The 18,649-nt window shown below is 43.3% G+C and overlaps 1 protein-coding gene across 2 annotated transcripts in view; it reads left to right on the top strand.

The window, feature by feature from the left end:
- Positions 1-18,649, top strand: part of PARL (presenilin associated rhomboid like) — a 40,438-nt gene that overhangs the window by 5,768 nt on the left and 16,021 nt on the right. The window contains exons 1-5 of one of the 2 annotated variants that reach the window (XM_038755920.1): positions 653-724; positions 6,204-6,399; positions 8,290-8,430; positions 11,677-11,725; positions 18,139-18,234. In XM_038755920.1, coding sequence (XP_038611848.1) covers positions 678-724; positions 6,204-6,399; positions 8,290-8,430; positions 11,677-11,725; positions 18,139-18,234 — 529 coding nt within the window. In that variant the 5' untranslated portion in view covers positions 653-677. Of the gene's footprint in view, positions 1-652; positions 725-6,203; positions 6,400-8,289; positions 8,431-11,676; positions 11,726-18,138; positions 18,235-18,649 lie in introns of those variants that run through there. The other variant, XM_038755837.1, reaches the window with a different exon arrangement.

The following is an 18,649-nucleotide window of genomic DNA, read 5'->3' as shown; positions in this document are numbered from 1 at the left end:
CCAGAGCTGTGCCCAACCTGATTTGTTTGTATCTACCCCAGCTCTTACTACAGTGCTTGGCACTATTATTATTATTATTATTATTAGAGTTCAGCTGGCGCTAAATTTCTTCTGTTCCTTGTGGGTGGGGCTAGGGGATAGAGCTAAGGGAGACAAGTGCTGTTTGACCAAGTTTGAAGGCCAGGGAAAGGAGTGAGATGGTGTTTTGTACATGCGTACTCTACGGTGCTTTTGTTACTGCTCTTTATGGCATCTGGATAAAAGGAGAACAACAATAGGAAGCCGAGGTGTCAGCATGTTGACTGACTTTGCCAGGATTCTGTTCTGCAGTTTACAGGAGCACCCCCAACCAACCCCATCCGGTGTACTCAAACCCTTGCCTAGACCTTGTTTTAAGCATAAAGCTTCACCTATGACAAGTCAAATAGTAATAATAATAATGGTATTTGTTAAGCGCTTACTGTGTGCAAAGCACTGTTCTAAGCACTGGGGAGGTTACAGAGTGATCAGGTTGTCCCATGGGGGGCTCACAGTTTTAATCCCCATTTTACAGGTGAGGTAACTGAGACACAGAGAAGTTAAGTGACTTGCCCAAAGACACACAGCTGACAGTTGGCAGAACCGGGGTTTGAACCCATGACCTCTGACTCCAAAGCCCGTGCTCTTTCCACTGAGCCATGCTGCTTCTCCAGTATACTGTGACAAAGTCCACAAGATTTAAATGGTAGAGTATATCCATTTAAGTTAGGAGTGTATGCTATTTATTGGTGGGCAGGAAACGTGTATACCGACTCTGTTATAGTCTCCCAAGTTCTTAGTACAGTGCTCTGCACACTGTCCTGTGAGGAGAGCACTGTACTAAGATCTTGTGAAGGTACAATAGAAAACGTGTATACCGACTCTGTTGTAGTCTCCCAAGTTCTTAGTACAGTGCTCTGCACACTCTACTGTGAAGAGAGCACCATACTAAGATCTTGTGAAGGTACAGTAGAATCACTAGACATGATCCCCACCCTGACTTAGTTTTTGAAAGTGTCATTCTTGGCTTTTGATATGTTTTCCATTTTAACAACAAAGTGATTTTTACTAAAATCATTGTGTCAGTTTCATTTTCCTCCCCAGAAACCAAGTCTTGGTCAGGTACATTTGTGAGTAAGATTATAAAGTTTTTCTTTTTATTCTGTCACTGGGAGGTTCTCTTTCACCCTGTAGGCGTATCTAGATGCATTCTCAGCTGGTGAGGAATTTTAGGATGCCGTTCCTTGAGAACAGGAGCTATATTCATGTTCATACATGCAGCGAGTGCTTAATATATGGTAATATGATAAGGAGTCTCCCATTTTACATGAGATATGGCTTAGTCCAGCCAGGAAGACTTTAGCACTGAAAAGCTGATTATAGTCCGCAGGGTTCATGCAGGGGCATTGGCATCTCTGGTTCCTGCTAGTTGTATCCCCCCGGAGCACAGAGGAGGAGGTGGGCAGGGCAGCAGCCCTTGGTGAAGCACATACAAGATTTTACATGTGAAAGCCCATTTATTGCCAAATTACTCCCCCCTCAGTCTTGTGTTGACTTTGGGCCTTGGTGTGGTAGACCAGCAGGCGGTCGCCCCGGTGACTGCCTCGGTAGGCTCTGCGGTCCTCGTTCGTCATGTTTGGCATCTTTTCGGGATTCCTGTTAAGCCCGTCTACTCTGTCACATGCCTGGATGGTTTGGTTCTTCGGTCGGAAACCTTGGTTACGGGTTTCCAAGGTAGCCCCCAGCTTCTGGCTGCTTCAACCCTAACACCCCACTGGGGCCAGGGTCCACCCGACACGGGTGGTGGGGAAGTAGTAAAGCATTATGTGGATCAGTTGGAGCTTTCTGTTACTGAAAACAAATCAATAAAGCCTTTATGTTTGACCCCCTACCTGTGCATTCCACTTAGCAGTGTCCGATTCCAGGCAGTTGAGATGAAAAATCTGTTAAGGTACACCAGAGCTAAAATTAAAAATCCTGAATTCCACTGGCGCCCCCACCCTTAGTTATAATAATAATAAAAATAATAATAATAATGGTATTTGTTAAATGCGTACTATGTGCCTGGTAATTGGGATTGACACAGTCTGTGTCCCACATAAGGCTCACAGTCATTCCTTCATTCATTCAGTGGTATTTATTGAGCGTGAATTGTATGCAGAGCACTGTACTGAGCTCTTGGGAGAGTACAATAAAGAGAAATAGGTCCAGCCAGACTGAAAGTAGCAGTAGTGGTATTTTTTGAACGTCTCCTTCAGGTGGTGCCCTGTACTAGTTGCTTGGGAAGTGCAGAATCACCAACTGTCACGTCACCTGCTCACAAGTGATGTTGATTCTATCAACATCGCCAAGATCCGCCCTTTCCTTTCCATCCAAACCACTACCTTGTTGGTACAGTCACTCAAGCTATCCCGACTAGATTACTGCATAAGCCTCCTTTCTGATCTCCCATCCTCCTGTCTCTCCCCGCTTCAGTCTATTCTTCACTCTGCTGCCCGGATTATCTTTCTACAGAAACACTCTGGGCATATCACTCCCCTCCTCAAAAATCTCCAATGGTTGCCCATCAACCTCCGTATCAAGCAAAAAGTCCTCACTATTGGCTTCAAAGCTCTCCATCCATCACCTCTCCCCCTCCTACCTCACCTCCCTTCTCTCCTTCTCCAGCCCAGCCCGCACACTCCGCTCCTCTGCCGATAACCTCCTCACTGGGCCTCATTCTCGCCTGTCCCACAGTCGACCCCCGGCCAATGTCATTTCATTCATTCATTCAATCGTATTTATTGAGCGCTTACTGTGTGCAGAGACTGTACTAAGCCCTTGGGAAGTACAAATTTGCAACATATAAAGACGGTCCCTACCAAACAATGGGCTCACAGTCTAGAAGGGAGAGACAGATGACAAAACAAAACAAGTAGACAGGTGTCAGTTCCATCAGAATAAATATAATTACAGCTAAATAATAATAATGGCATTTATTAAGCTTTTACTATGTGCAAAGCACTGTTCTAAGTGCTGGGGAGGTTACAGGGTGATCAGGTTGTCCCATGGGGGGTTTACAGTCTTAATCTCCGTTTTACAGATGGGGTGACTGAGGCACAGAGAAGTGAAGTGACTTGCCCAAAGTCACACAGCTGACAGTTGGCGGAGCTGGAATTTGAACCCATGACCTCTGACTCCAAAGCCCGTGCTCTTTCCACTGAGCCACACTGCTTCTCTACACATCATTAATAAAATAGAGTAATAAATATGTACAAATATACACAACTGCTGTGGGGAGGGGAGGGGTAGGGCAGAGGGAGTGGGGGCGATGGGGAGGAGGAGAGGAAAAGGGGGGCTCAGTCTGGGAAGGCCTCCCGGAGGAGGTGAGCTCTCAGGGCTTTGAAGGGAGGAAGAGAGCTAGCTTGGGCAGATGTGTGGAAGGAAAGCATTCCAGACCAGAGGTGGGAAGTGAGCCAGGGGTCAACGGTGGGAGAGATGAGAACGAGGCACAGTGAGGAGGTTAGAGGCATAGTAGCGGATGGTGCGGGCTGGGCTGTAGAAGGAGAGAAGGGAGGTGAGGTAGGAGGGGGCGAGGTGATGGACAGCCTTGAAGCCGAGAATGAGGAGTCTTTGCTTGATTCGTAGGTTGATAGGCAGCCACTGGAGATTTTTGAGGAGGGGAATGACATGCCCAGAGCGTTTCTGTACAAAGATGATCTGGGCAGCAGAGTGAAGTATAGACTGGAGCGGGGAGAGACAGGAGGATGGGAGATCAGAAAGGAGGCTTATGCAGTAATCCGGTCAGGATAGGATGAGAGATTGAACCAACAAGGTAGCAGTTTGGATGGAGAGGAAAGGGCGGATCTTGGTGATGTTATGGAGGTGAATCCGGCAGGTTTTGGTGACGGATTGGATGTGAGGGGTGAATGAGAGAGCGGAGGATGACAGGGATGACACCAAGGTTGTGGGCTTGTGAGACGGGAAGGATGGTAATGCTGTCAACAGTGACAGGAAAGTCAGGGAGAGGACAGGGTTTGGGAGGGAAGATAAGGAGCTCAATCTTGGACATGTTGAGTTGTAGATGGCGGGCAGACATCCAGATGGAGATATCCTGAAGGCAGGAGGAGATATGAGCCTGGAGGGAGGGAGAGGGAAGAGAGGTGGAGATGTAGATTTGGGTGTCATCAGCGTAGAGATGATAGTTGAAGCCGTGGAAGCCGTCCTACCTCTGGCCTGCAACACCCTCCCTCCTCACATCTGCCAAACTAGCTCTCTTCCCCACTTCAAAGCCCTACTGAAAGCTCACCTCCTCCAGGAGGCCTTCCCAGACTGAGCCCCCTTTTCCTCTGCTCCTCCTCCTCTTCCCATTGCCCCTACTCCTTCCCTCTGCTCTACCCCCGCCCCACAGCACTTGTGTATATTTGTACTCGTTTACTATTCTATTTATTTTATTAATGATGTGTACATATCTGTAATTCTATTTATCTATTTTGGTTTATTCATTCATTCAGTTGTATTTATTGTGCACTTACTGTGTGCAGAGCACTGTACTAAGCGCTTGGAAAGTACAATTTGGCAGCAGATATAGTCCCTACCCAGTGAAGGGCTCACAGTCTAGAAGGGAGAGACAGAGAACAAAACAAGTAGATGGGTGTCAGTATCAACAAAGTAGATAAATAGAATTATAGATATATACACAATAATAAAATAAATAGAGTAGTAAATATGTACAAATATACAGAAGTGCTGTGGGGAGGGGATGGGGGGGCAGAGGGAGGGAGTAGGGGCGATGAGGAGGGGAGGATGAGCAGAGGAGAAAGGGGGGGGGCCCCATCTGGGAAGGCCTCCTGGAGGAGGTGAGTTCTGAGTAGGGCTTTGAAGGGAGGAAGAGAGCTAGTTTGATGCTATTGATGCCTGTCTACTTGTTTTGTTTTGTTGTCTGTCTTCCCTCCTTCTGGACTGTGAGCCTGTTGTTGGGTAGGGATTGTCTATCTGTTCCTGAATTGTACTTTCCAAGCACTTAGTCCAGTGCTCCGCATACAGTAAGCACTCAGTATATACGATTGAATGAATGAATACACGTAGAAGAGATACCATTGTGGCCAGGGAACGTCTGCCAACTGTGTTGTACTCTCCCAGGCACTTAATGCAGTGCTCTACGTATTGTAAGAGCTCAATAAGTGCTATTGATTGGTAAGTGGGATGTGGAAGAGGGTGTTGGAGGTGGCCAACCAGTCCGTTTGCAGTGAGCAAATAGGTCAGGCATGCAAATGTTAAAGGGTCAGAGATCAAAATCACTAATATTGCATTGTAAAAGCTTTCAAAACTTTTCCAAGATTGATTCGTGCTCTTTGAGGTAAGCTAGTTATCCAGTGTGAAGGTGAGGACATGAAAACAGGATCTCAAGTCAAACCGAATTGGTAGATAATTCAGGTACAAAGCAATGTGATCCTGTCTCCAGAGGTCTGGGGCAACCTTGGAAATCCTAGGGCCCTGGTTGGGGCTGTCACCCCTTTTGGGGTCTTCCTTCCACCTCTTCCTACCCCCCAACCTCCTGCCTGGTCCCCTATTGGCTTATCCCTTGGGAGTGCCAGTGATCTAGGCTTGATTCAACCCAATTGCCATTTCCACTCTAGGCTTTGGGGACTCCAGCTTCTGGAGACTAGCAGAATGGGTCATCTGTGAGGCCCAGGAGTGCCAACCCAAACATGGTAGATCATCTCCTGGAAAAGAAATAGGAGAAAGTGAAAAAACCTGGCCGGGGAAAGGAAACTTTTGCTTGAGCCTGGTTGGGGTGGGGTTGACCCTCTGGCTTGACAAAAGATTGTCAGTGCTCCTCCAAGAAGCCTTCCCTGACTAAACCCTCCTCTCCTCTTCTCCCACTCCCATCTGCACAGCACATATGTATATATCTGTAATTTATTCATTTATCTATTTATTTATATTAATATCTGTCTCCCCCTCTAGTCTGTGAACTCATTGTGGACAGGAATGTGTCTGTTGTTATATTGTACTCTCCCAAGCGCTTAGTACAGGTGCTTTGCACACAGTAAATGCTCAATAAATACAATTGAATGAACATATATATGTGTATTTCTAAAACAGCTCCTTTCCAAACAGACTTTTGTAGTAAAATGGGCTGTAATGAAACTTCAGGATTGCGTAGAAGTATGGATATGCTAACCCATTATTTTTCTTTTTAGGATTAACCTCTTCCTTCAACAAAGAAGTGGATTTCGGAAGGCACCCAAAAAGATTGAACCCCGAAGACCAGACAGCGGAACAGGCAGTGAAGCCTATAGAAGAAGTGCTTTGACGCCACCAGTAGAAGAAACAGTCCTGTACACTTCTCCATGTTCATTAAGGACACTTGTGAAGCCATTTATTTTTACTGTTGGGGTAAGGTCCCATACTCCTCTGAGTATGAAGCCAATTTTCAAGCCCTTGTTTTTTGTTTGTGTTGTGTTTTTGTTTTTGTGAGGCTAAATGGAGGAAGATTAAAGAGATGAGGTGTAGAAACTAGGGAATGTAACTGGGATCTAAAGGCTAGGTAGCATGTAAAGGAAGTATGAGATATATACTATCCTATATATATCTGTATCTATGTATAGATATATATAGGATAGTATGTATAGTATATAGCTCCACCTATAAAAGTATCGCGAGTCCATCGTTTAAGGTGGTTCAAATGGAATTCCTCTTGAATTAGTATAAATGGATGTAGAGATCCTCTTTCTGCATATTACTTGAACGGTGAGAAAGAACACTATTTTGAATTCCACTTGGAAATAGAATGTGACCATTTTTAAAGAAAATGTTGTTTCATGTAAGTGATGGTCTACCTAGGCCACAAGAGTGGCTGAAGGGATAAAACAGCTCAAGAAATTGCTGTCTCTGTGAATTGAGGAGATGGATTTAAGCACTCCATCCCGGAGCAGTCCTGGAGCGGTTGGCTTACCTGATGACACCCGCCTGAGTTCAGCCAGTTCCAGGGGACAACTGGGGTCCCCAGAAGGGGAAGGGTCAGAAGAAAGGTTAGAGAAGGAAACTGACAGGAGAGCAGCTTTCTTCCCCACAGCTGGTGCCTCAGCTGGCCAGGTCAGCTTCAAGAGAAGCTCTCTCGGGAGACTGACCACCAGGAGAAAAAAGATAATGAATGTTGCTAGTTTGGGGTAACCAGCAGTTAATCCAGGATTTTGAATTAAAGTTATCGTTACTACTGGTTTACTCTTTGCTAAGGGAAACTTAAGTTTCTGACTTTGATATTTCTCTATGTATGCTCAGTTCTCCCATGACCCATATCTGTACCTCACCTCTGGGATAGAATTCAGTTAGGGAATTAGGTCAACGTTCTCTGTCAACACACGTGTATAGAATATGATGCCATGTTGGAAAATAACTGTCACGTGCAGGCATGTGGAATCGGTTGAGTCCTGTGTCCTAGAATTTCAGTTTCCATAGTGTGTGGCTGTTAGAAGTATCTAGTAAATAACCGTGTGCTTCATTCTGTGGATAGAGGGATGTCCATGAAGTCTCTTGTGATGCCTCGTGAACTATTTCTCCCAGGCGGTCACGCTATCGCTTTGGCAATTTCAGACAATCAATGGTACTTATTGAGTGCTTACTGAGTGTAGAGCGCTGTACTAAGCGCTTGGAAGAGTGCATCACAACGGTATAACACACATTCCGTGGCCACAACGAATTTGCAGTCTAGAGGGAATTGGAATTGGCTTTCTTCCCATACCGACTGCTAGCCCCTCTGAGTGCTGGCCCCAGCCGCCACAGCCCCCTGAAAACTACTTGTGATTCTCGGGGAGGGGGGGTCTGAATCTACCAAGACCTGGTGTGGTGCCCGCAAATGATCAGGCCGCTCTTGGGATGCACAACTTAGAGCTGATCCTTGTCGGGATAGCACAGGTGAAGTAGTCTGAGATCCACCTGTCTGAGCCGGGTCTCCCCTGGGAGAAATGGCACTGCAGAAGTGGTAGCTGGCACGGGATGGGCACCGACATCTGGCAGGTCTTAGGTTGAACCGCTCTTGCTGTGCCTCATAGATGCCAGTGGCACACTGCAGGAGCCCGTCTGCCACGAACCGCTTATTGTGCCACTCGTAAAATCCCTTCCTGATACACCCCAAGGGTACAGCTGGAGCAACAAGTATCCTCCGAAGGTGGTGGGAGGGAGTATAAGTCCCCACACGTTTCAATTCCGGTTTTAACTTTCTACCTTTGGAAACAGGCGAAGATCTGCTTTTCTTTTTCATTTTGTATTCTGTTTGCCGTTACACAGTTTACGGGCTGTGCGTTTGGATCGGCTGCTATTTGGCAATATGAGTCACTCAAATTGAGGGTCCAGAGCTATTTTGATGGCGTACGAGCAGACTGGCTGGAAAGCATTAGGCCTCAAAAGGAAGGGGACTTCAGGAAGCAGGTAAAGTCATAACCACTGTTACTTCTCTCAGTTGGTTAGAAAATTTGTGATCGCTGTAAATGGATTGAATGTATAACAGGTTTTTCCTGACAGAGGTCAGTTAGACACTAAAATGTAATAAAAAAGCAACTTTTTCAAAGCCAAGTAAAAGGTGGGAAACCTATTGAATGGGTTCATGCATTATTGCTCTTCAAACAGTGCATATCATTTAGCTTCTGGAAATCATTCCAAGGAGGAATCAATATTCTTTGTGAATGGGGCTAGTTACATCAATGGAGCCTCCCGCTTGGGTCAACAATAATAATAATAATAATAATAATAATAATAATAATAATAATAATAATAATAATGGGATTTGTTAAGCGCTTACAATATGCCAACTACCATACTAAGCCTTGGGGTAAATACAAGTAGATTGGGTTGGACGCAGCCCCTGTCCCACAAGGGGCTCACAGTCTTGATCCCCATTTTATAGATGAGGTAACTGAGGCACAGAGAAGTGAAGTGACAAGGTCACCCGGCAGACATGTGAAGGAGCCGGGAGTAGAACCCATGACCTTCTGACTCCCGGGCCCATGCTCTATCAATCAATCAAGCAAGCAATCAATCGTATTTATTGAGCACTTACTGTGTGCAGAGCACTGTACTAAGCGTTTGGGAAGTACAAGTTGGCAGCATATAGAGACGGTCCCTACCCAACAGCGGGCTCACAGTCTAGATTCTTCAAACCAAGTGCCTTTCATGAGCAGATCACTACAGCACGTGAGTCTAAAAATAACCCAGTTGGTTGTTTCAGTCAAACCAGCAGTGAGAATAATTGTTACTATTATCATGACTTTTGTTGAGCACTTGCTATATGTAGAGCACAGTGCTAAGTGCTGGGGTAGATACAAGATAATCAGATCGGGCACAGTCCCTGTTTCACAGTGGGTTCACCATCTAGCTAGGGAGTAGGATTTAATGCCCATTTTACAGATGAGGAAACCGAGGCACAGCCAAAGGTCAAACAGTCAAAAAGTGGCAGAGCCGGATTTAGAACCCAGATCCTCTTACTTGTAGGCCCATGCTCTTGCTGCTAGGGAATGCTATGAGGATGGAGCCAGTGGTGCAGAGCCCCCAGCCTTTCCCACTTGGACAGCGAGGTCCCCTCCCTCCTTCTGAATTCTGTGGCAGCCTTTCTGTTGCCCTGATCCGCCTCTCTTGACAGATCTCCTCATCACTACGAACAGGGCAGTGGCCCCCGCCAGCTTCCCTAGCTATTATGGACATTACCATATGTTTGTTTTACATATTTCATGCCTTATATTGGATTGACTCCCCTCACAGTGTAAGTTTCTGTAGACAGGGCCCTTATATTTTTATTAGAATTCCCCCTAGCCCTTATTATTCTTATCAAGTGCCATCGATCCATTTCCGATTCATCGCCCTTAGTACTATAAATACTAGAACGACTTAACGTGCTAGTTAAGGAGAGTGGTTCTCTGTTCCTCATCTTCTTTCCCCTGCTCATTTCTTAGCTCTCTTGTTTATATGATTATTCAGTTGTACAGTCAAGTATGTAGTTTTATTACTTTATTTGTAAAGGCTTTTATTCCATCTTCCATGTTAGAGCTCACCTTTTAGGAGTAGAGGTGGGAAGTTGGGGGGATCACTGTACTTCCCACCCCATAGAACAGTGCCTTGCTCCCAGTGGACACTCGGTAAATACGATTTACTACTAGTGATGGTGGTACCTATTAGTCACTGTGCACTAAGCAGTAGGACAAACATAAGATATTCAGCTAACACATTTGCTATCCCATGTGGGGGAATCTCTGCAACTAGGGAGAAAAGAGGAGAGGGACTATTTGTTCTCCGAGGGGGCTATCTCGGGATCACCTGCCTTCCTTGCAGGGAGTCTCTCAGGAGAGGGCAACACTCAGCCTCTTTCTCTTCCTATAGGCCTGAAATATTATGTTTGAGCTAGCTCCTGGTTGCAGCCATTACGTTACTGATTCTGCAGTTTAGTATTTTACCAAGGTTGAATTTAAGAACAACGGTAATCAACTATTTTGCCCATCAAACTTTTTTTAATGCGATTTTTTTAAGCACTTACTATGGGTCAGGCACTGTAAGCGCTGGGGTAAATACAAGCTAATCAGGTTTGACACCATCCACGTTCCACATCAGACTCACAGTTTTTTAGTCCCCATTTTACAGATGAAGTAACTGAGGCACAGAGAAGCTAAGCAACTTGTCTAAGGTCAAACAGCAGACTAGTGGCAGAGACAAGATTAGAACTGAGGTCATTCTGACACCTCGGCCTGTGTTCTATCCACTAGCCCACGCTGCTTCTCAAGCTAAACTATGAGGTAGTGTTACTGGGGTTTAGTAAAACATGTCTGGGCTTTTACCAAGGAACGGTGGTATGATTAAAAATTAATTTACTAGTGAATTACAATGCGCTTCCTTTGTCTAGCAGGTACCTTTAAGGAGGTAACACCATTTTTTTATAAATAGTGCTATGGTTGGTATTTTAGCACTTTGCATTCTTACAAAGTTTGCTGTTCTGTAGACCGTCAAACGGTTCAAGGTGATTAGAAGATTCTGCACTTTTTAGGAGCGATCTGCCTTGCTTCTGCCCCTTTTTTCTCCCTTCAGTAGATACATACAAAGTGTACCTTATTTTCAGAACAGTACTGTGCCACTGAGAAGAGAAAGTGTCAAATCTGAATATATCCCACCTGGACAAGCTGGCTAAAGAGTAGTGCTGCCTAGCATCAAAGAATATTTCAAGCAGCTTTGTCAAGATGAGTGTTTTCTGCGGTATCATTTTCCGTAGGAATTGTTGTAGGTTCCTAGCTTGCTAAAGGCATCCGGGGATATACCATGCGGGTCCCATGTTGTGAAGGATATCATGTGAAAGGAAGATTTGCAAGATCACAGGAACCATGATTATGAAATATAGTAGAAATGAATTTTTCATCATATGGAGTAGTAGAAAAAGAATAGTTCATAAAGTGGAAAGCATTATTAATCTGGTGCTGTTTGTATGTTCAAATTGTGTGTTGAACTGTGTCCAACCCAATTATTCTGTGTCTACCTCAGCACTTAGTACAGTGCCAGGCGCATATAAAGTGCTTAACAAATACTATTAAAAAATATATATATTTTTTGCTCATACCGATTCACTGTTTTTGGATTCTTCTGTTTCATCAATGTTTAATATGTCAGAGGGGGTAACATGCAGTTTTTATTTAATTTTAGATTAACCACTGGTGGAATAACCTAAGTGATGGCCAGCGGACTGTGACAGGTTTGTGTTAGCTTACAAGTATTAGACATTCAAGGAAGCAAAATGAGAAAAACAGGTACAGTATGTCACAGAAGATGGCTTTTGTCCCATGCTTGCTAGCGGTAACTAGGCAAGATCCAACAAATCTGGGCACCTTCTAGTTTATTTGGAAGAAGGGAGCAGGTATAGTAATCGTTTCGGCCTTTGTCTGGGAGTCAGGAATTCTATGTCTAGGCTTTGCAACTGTGCCGTTCGCTGTGCCTCAGTTTCTCAATGTTCCTTGAGGAATATGGAGATCGCGAACAAAACAACTTTAGATATATACTTTATATTCAGGTGTGCTACTTAAACCATTTTAGTAGTTTAGCTGTGTCTACTTTTTGGATGTTAATATTTTTACAGAAGTCAATCTCAATCTAATTTTCCACAAAATCATGAGGTTTAATATAATAATACTAATATACAAAGGATCTTAGAGGGGTCTGCAAAAGCAAGGTCAAAGCTAAAGTCGTTTTTGTGTCACTTTGATTTTGTCCTGGGGCTGTATACAGTTTTGGAGAGGTTGTAGGGTCTCAGAAATCAAAAAGTAATGTCTTAAATTTCATTAAAGATGTACAACTTAGGGGGAAGAAATTATTATCCTTTCTCAGATTTCCACTCTTGATTTTCAACACTCTCCTGAATTGAGGCTGGAGCTCATTAGCTTTAATAACAGCACAAATTCTGGAATTGGAACATCTATATTACTGAGTATAGGTGTAGCTATCCAAAAATCCCCTCAGTGACTCGTGAACTCTGGAGCTCTCTATTGTTGTTTTCGCCCCCACGTTCTCATATGGCTGAGTCTGTGGTATTCTTCATTTTTTTTTTTTTTTTTTAAAAGAAAATTCCAATATTTATTTTTTGAAAAAAAAAACAAACATCCAGCAAAACAAAAGGTTGAACAGCTGAAGCTCTTCAGAATTGATTGTTTCCTCTGAAGGTCTCCTAGTTTCAATCTTAAAGTGAAACACTCTGGAATGTCAAGTTCCAAATCTGTATGCCTATAGTTAATGACATTATCTCGGAAAAGGAATATAATACTCTGTAATGCTTTAGACCTTTGCTAGGGAGACAGGAGTTCCCTGAAACCATCCATAGTACTATTTTGGCCTATGTATCTTCTACATAATTCTAATAAGAAGGGGCTTCTTTTTATAGTTAGGGCTTTGGGCCCTATAGGTTTTGCATTCTGGGATCTACTCTTTCTCCCATCATCTTTCTACTTTCAAGAAGTTGTGAATTTAGAAACAGCCCAGTAAGTGAATCCCATCCATTGATGACGAAAAGGTTCATCGTTTACCCCTAGAGTAGTGTATTGGAGACAGGCTGGTGTAGGGAAGGAGCATGGCTTTGGAAGTCAGAGGGACTTGATTATAATCCCAGCTTTGCCACTCTACTGCTTTGGGACCATGAGTAAATCATTAAATTGTTCTTTGCCTCAGTTTCCTTGCCTGTAAAATTGGGATAATAAAAATCTTGTCTCACAGGATGTGAGGAGAGTGAGATAAGCACCGTGGCAATGAGTGCTATGTAAAATCAAGGCATTATCATTGTTAATAATAATGAATATGTTCATTTTTGTACATCCTTATTTATCGAGGTTATTCACAATTGTGGTAGTCTTGGAAATCTTCAAAGCATTGCTTGGGTCACACTTCTGGGTAACATAGGTAGATGGTGGATCTGGTTTTGTAGTTCAGAGTGTCGTCTTAAAACGGAGAGGTTTAACTCCGTTGCCTTCACATGGAAAAATGAGTTTCATTTGTTTTTCCAATTGCCCACCAACCGTTTGTAAAACTTAGGTTATCCACAAAATAATATATTGAATGCTAGGTTTTGGAATTCCTGACTCCTAATCCTTTGCTCAGATTATCAGACCCCACTGCTTTTGTGGAAAAATCTGTGTCTAACTCACAGAAATGTAAAGTAGCTAACCAAATCAGTGACTTAGATTCCCAAATTCTGTAGAGTGGAGTTTAGTGACTGTACTGCGTTTCACAAGTGTAGTCTGGTATCGTAGGTAGTAGATGCTTGCTTTCAGAAATTCCGTAAAGTTGAGTCTTATTAGTTGGTTCTGTTGACTTTCCCAGGATACTACGCCCACATCATAGGGAAGCTTTATTGCTCATATTTGGTATTGGGAGTTCCTCTAACTGTAAGCTCGTTATGAGCTGGAAACATGTCTGCTAACTGTGTTGTATTGTACTCTCCCAAGTGCTTAGTACAGTGTTCGCACATAGAAGCGCTCAATAAATATCATTGATTGATTGATTTCTTTCCCAGAAGACTGCAAGATTTTTGTTAAGAATTGGCCAGTTTCCAGCCTCCAATGGTTCTTTGGCAGATTAGCAGATATTTAAGAGTATCTTCTTTGCTGCCCGAGTCTTAGTTTTGCTTTTTAGTGACTCAGAACCTTACAACTGAGTTTTATTCTTCTTGGGATTTTTTTGCGAGTTATCTCTTTGTGCACGCTCATTTTGGGGAATGGTGCAACCCCATATTCTTCATACACACTTGAAAAAAGTGGTTGTGCTGTATTTTTAGTGTAAATAAACTACTCTCATTTTGTAAATGACGATAGTAGTGTCTGACAGTGGACATCTGCCAATCCCATTAATTTTGGGGACAGCCAGAATTACTTACCAGTAACGTATGTTCTGTACTGAAAGAATGGGCAACGGATTCACCCTGGTCCATTCACCCTTTTCAGATTTGGAGAGGTTTTTTTTAAAGTGCATGAATTCTCTTTTGGGTCAGTCATATTTTCCCTTTCCTCTTGTGTTTTGAAAGGAACTGCCAGGCCTCAAGGAAAGCATTGACCACACCTACCAGAGAAGTTCTAAAGCTCATGCTGTGTGGAACCATTGGTTCTTAAAGTTGTAGCCCTCCCACCTAGACTGTGGAGGCCTAGCACCCTGATAGGTTAAAAGATCTCCCACTAATACACCATGGGAAAGCAAACATTACAAGTAAGTAATTTTGTTTTACCGTGAAGGTAGGAGAGGTTGGCCAGGTTGACGCCTCCAAATGTAAAATTTTTTCTGAACCCTGGTAGGCTTTTCACACTACACTAGAATCCTACAGCGATAGTTGGCTAATGGTCTCGGTGATTCAACCAGGGAGTGCACAGCCTTTTTTCCAATACCCTGCTGAGACATTTTGTTTTTAACAGCGATCTTTCCGCCTCCTCTTAATCACCTTGTATTAGATCGGCCAGTAAAGACGGAATCAAGAATGTGAATTTTGTAGCTATCACACCCACTCCGCCTGTTAAAGTACATTTCTAAAAAAAATGACTAACCCTGAAATCAAAGCTAACACATAAAGGTTGTCTTCGAAACAACTCTCTTTTCTCTATTTGAAACTAAAAGAATGCTGTCAGGAGCTTAATAGCATGCTTTATAGTGCCTTTTCTTTCAAAATGCTTCACGAAAAGCGAATTTGTCTCTCTTTCCCTCCTCCTGAGATGAGGAGGTTGGTAGCGTATCACTGACAGAAAATAATGTGCCCAGTTCTCCCATTTTGCAGTTACTCTCTCAAGAGTAAGTTGGGTGTTGTGGGAGAAACCAGCTTTTTTCACGCTGAAGCAGAGTATATGCATAATGTAAGGAGCAGGGTATTGAACAGTCTTCTAGAGGGCTGAAAAAGTTAGAGCTTCTCCAAAGAGATAACTTCAGCTACTGGATTACAGTGGGAAGCACAAGATATCTGAGGTTCACAAATGATGTGTGTAGAACCTGCAAGCCCGTCTGTTTCTCGTGATAGTGGTGCCGTGGTTGGCAAGCAAGAGCTTGTGGTGATGGGGACACCTTGGGCAACAAACAAGAGTATGGTGATCTGAAGGAGAAGCATCATGGCCTACTATGTAGAGCACAGGCCTGTGAGTCAGAGGACCTGGGTCCTAATCCTGGCTCCACCACTTGTCTGCTGCATGACCACGGGCAAGTCACTTGGCTTCTCTGTGCCTCAGTGACCCTATCTGTAAAATGGAGATTCATTCGTTCAGTTGTATTGATTGAACACTTCATCATCATCATCATCATCAATCGTATTTATTGAGCGCTTACTGTGTGCAGAGCACTGTACTAAGCGCTTGGGAAGTACAAGTTGGCAACATATAGAGACAGTCCCTACCCAACAGTGGGCTCACAGTCTAAAAGGGGGAGACAGAGAACAAAACCAAACATACTAACAAAATAAAATAAATAGAATAGATATGTACAAGTAAAATAAATAAATAAATAGAGTAACAAATATGTACAAACATATATACGTATATACAGGTGCAGTGGGGAAGGGAAGGAGGTAAGATGGGGGGGATGGAGAGGGGGACGAGGGTGAGAGGAAGGAAGGGGGTCAGTCTGGGAAGGCCTCCTGGAGGAGGTGAGCTCTCAGTAGGGCCTTGAAGGGAGGAAGAGAGCTAGCTTGGCGGATGGGCAGAGGGAGGGCATTCCAGGCACACTTGCTGTGTGCCAAGCACTGTTAAGGCCGTGAACCCCATGTGGCACATGGACTCTGTCCAACCTGATTAGCTTGTATCTTCCTCAGCGCATAGTTCAGTGCCTGGCAAGTAGTAAGCGCTTAACAAATACTATTTAAAATTTTTTTAAAAGTGGCCAGTGGTCAGTTGATGCCTGGTTGTGGAGACCATGGTTACTCCAAATGGTAACCCATGGGATCCAGCATGGCCTACAGAATATTTCACATTAGAAGCAGCGGGGCTCAGTGGGAAGAGCACGGGTTTGGGAGTCAGAGGATGTGCGTTCTAATCCCGGCTCTGTCACTTGTCTGCGATGTAACCTCGGGCAAGTCACTTAACCTCTCTGTGCCTCAGTTACCTATTATTTTGTTAATGATGTGCATATAGCTTTAATTCTATTTGTTCTGATGATTTTGACACCTGTCTACGTGTTTTGTTTTGTTGTCTGCCTCCCCCTTCTAGACTGTGAGCCTGTTGTTGGGTAGGGACCGTCTTTATATGTTGCTGACTTGTACTTCCCAAATGCTTAATACAGTGCTCTGCACACAGTAAGCGCTCAGTAAATACAAATGAATGAATGAATGAATCTGTAAAATGGGGATTAAGACTGTGAGCCCCACTTGGGACAACCCAATCACCTTTTACTTACCCAAGTGCTTAGAACAGTGCTTGGCACATAATAAGCACTTAAGAAATGCCATCATTAGTATTATTATTAATAATAATGACATGGGTATTTAAAAACATATCTGGGAATAGAAATCTGCATTTCACATTAAAATCTGGCACCTTGATTTGGTCCTTGTTTTATTACTCCAAAATTATCAATACAATATTAAAAAAAGGAATGGATATTCCAATCACTGTATGGTTTGACCAGCATGAATACCATATGTAAGTATTAAGGTTTGGTTACAGTTCTTAATACGTGGAATAAATACCATTTCCTTAACCTAGAAAAAAGAGCTGTAGCCACATACTCATTTTCGAATGAAGCGAGAGCATAGAAATTGTTTGCAAATGATTCGTACAGGCATTTCTTGACTTCCCCACTCATTGCTTTTAAAAAGGTGGGCCATCCAAACTGTACTAATGATTTTCCAAGTATTTTCACTAGACAGGCAGAGCAGTATTAAGAGAGTTCTTGGCTAGTAAGATGGTTCAGGGGGTAGGCAGGCGAAGGAAGGCCTTGGGAAACATTTGCAGAAATATCCTAACCTTGGGAAAGAAAATACTGGTTTTGCCACAGTAGTGCATAATGCTCCTTTTGGGGAAATATTTGCTTGTATTTCACATTTTTTTAATAGAAGGCAGTGGCTGACCATTAAAGGTTAAAATCCTATTTTGTTTGCAGAAACATAACCGCCTGTGCAGACACACTGATTAAGCAGGGTATAGACAAAGCTTCTGAATTGGCCCAGATGAGTTGACTCTTTCATGTGTGATTCCTCTTTTTTTCACGGCAGCCATAAATGGGGCTGATATATGGCGATCCAGTGCCAGTAAATGTCACTTAGGGAGTACATTGCTGACCTGTCTGAGACATGAACTCTTCTAGGACCCCATTTAGCAAATTCCCTTACCTACTTCACCAAATTACTCCTTAGTGTCCTGGGAGAATTCAGCCCCTTACATGGGTTCGTTCTGCTTACTCACCTGTACTCAATCAATGGTATTTATTGAACACTAACTATGTGCAGAGCACTGTACAGTGCACTTTGAATAATACAGTAGAACAGTGTTGTTGACACATTTCCTACCCGCAAGGAGTCGTTGGAGCGTCAAGAGCAGTGTATTAATGGAGCAGAAACACTAGAGAGGAAGATTGCAATAAGGATCCTGGACCATATTGAACTCTGCTTGCCTTACGTTTTCACTGCCCTAAATTCTAGTTTTTGTTTTGTTTCCTTAGGTATTATAGCTGCAAATGTCTTTGTATTCTGCTTGTGGAGAGTACCATCCTTACAGAGGCCAATGATCAAATATTTCACATCCAATCCAGCTTCCAGTAAGTCTAGATTGTATTGGTAACCTGATTCTTGAGTAGAGACATAATTAAAAAATAATGGATGCTTTGTTAACAATTTTTAGATAAATGCATGAAATCTGATAGTTGCCTAAATTGATTAGGAATTTACTCTTTTAGGAAAACCTTGCTTGAAATATTATTGCTTTTTGCTGCTGGGTGAAATATTAATGCTTCCGACAATGTTGTAAGTTATATGAAGTGTGGAGTGATCTCCCGTGCCATTGCTCCAGTTTTGGAATCGGAAAAGATTTCATTCATTTAGTCATATTTACTGAGTGCTTACTGTGTGAAGAGTACTGTACTAAGCGCTTGGAAAGTACAATTCAGTAACAATTAGAGACAATCCCTACCCAACAACGGACTCAACGGTCTAGAAGAATCTGTTGGAAGTGAA

This window comes from Tachyglossus aculeatus, chromosome 1 (genome assembly GCF_015852505.1).
Source record: "Tachyglossus aculeatus isolate mTacAcu1 chromosome 1, mTacAcu1.pri, whole genome shotgun sequence".
NCBI classification, from domain to species: domain Eukaryota; kingdom Metazoa; phylum Chordata; class Mammalia; order Monotremata; family Tachyglossidae; genus Tachyglossus; species Tachyglossus aculeatus.
Note: the sequence above shows the minus strand (reverse complement) of the source record. Positions and strands in the feature narration are given on the sequence as shown.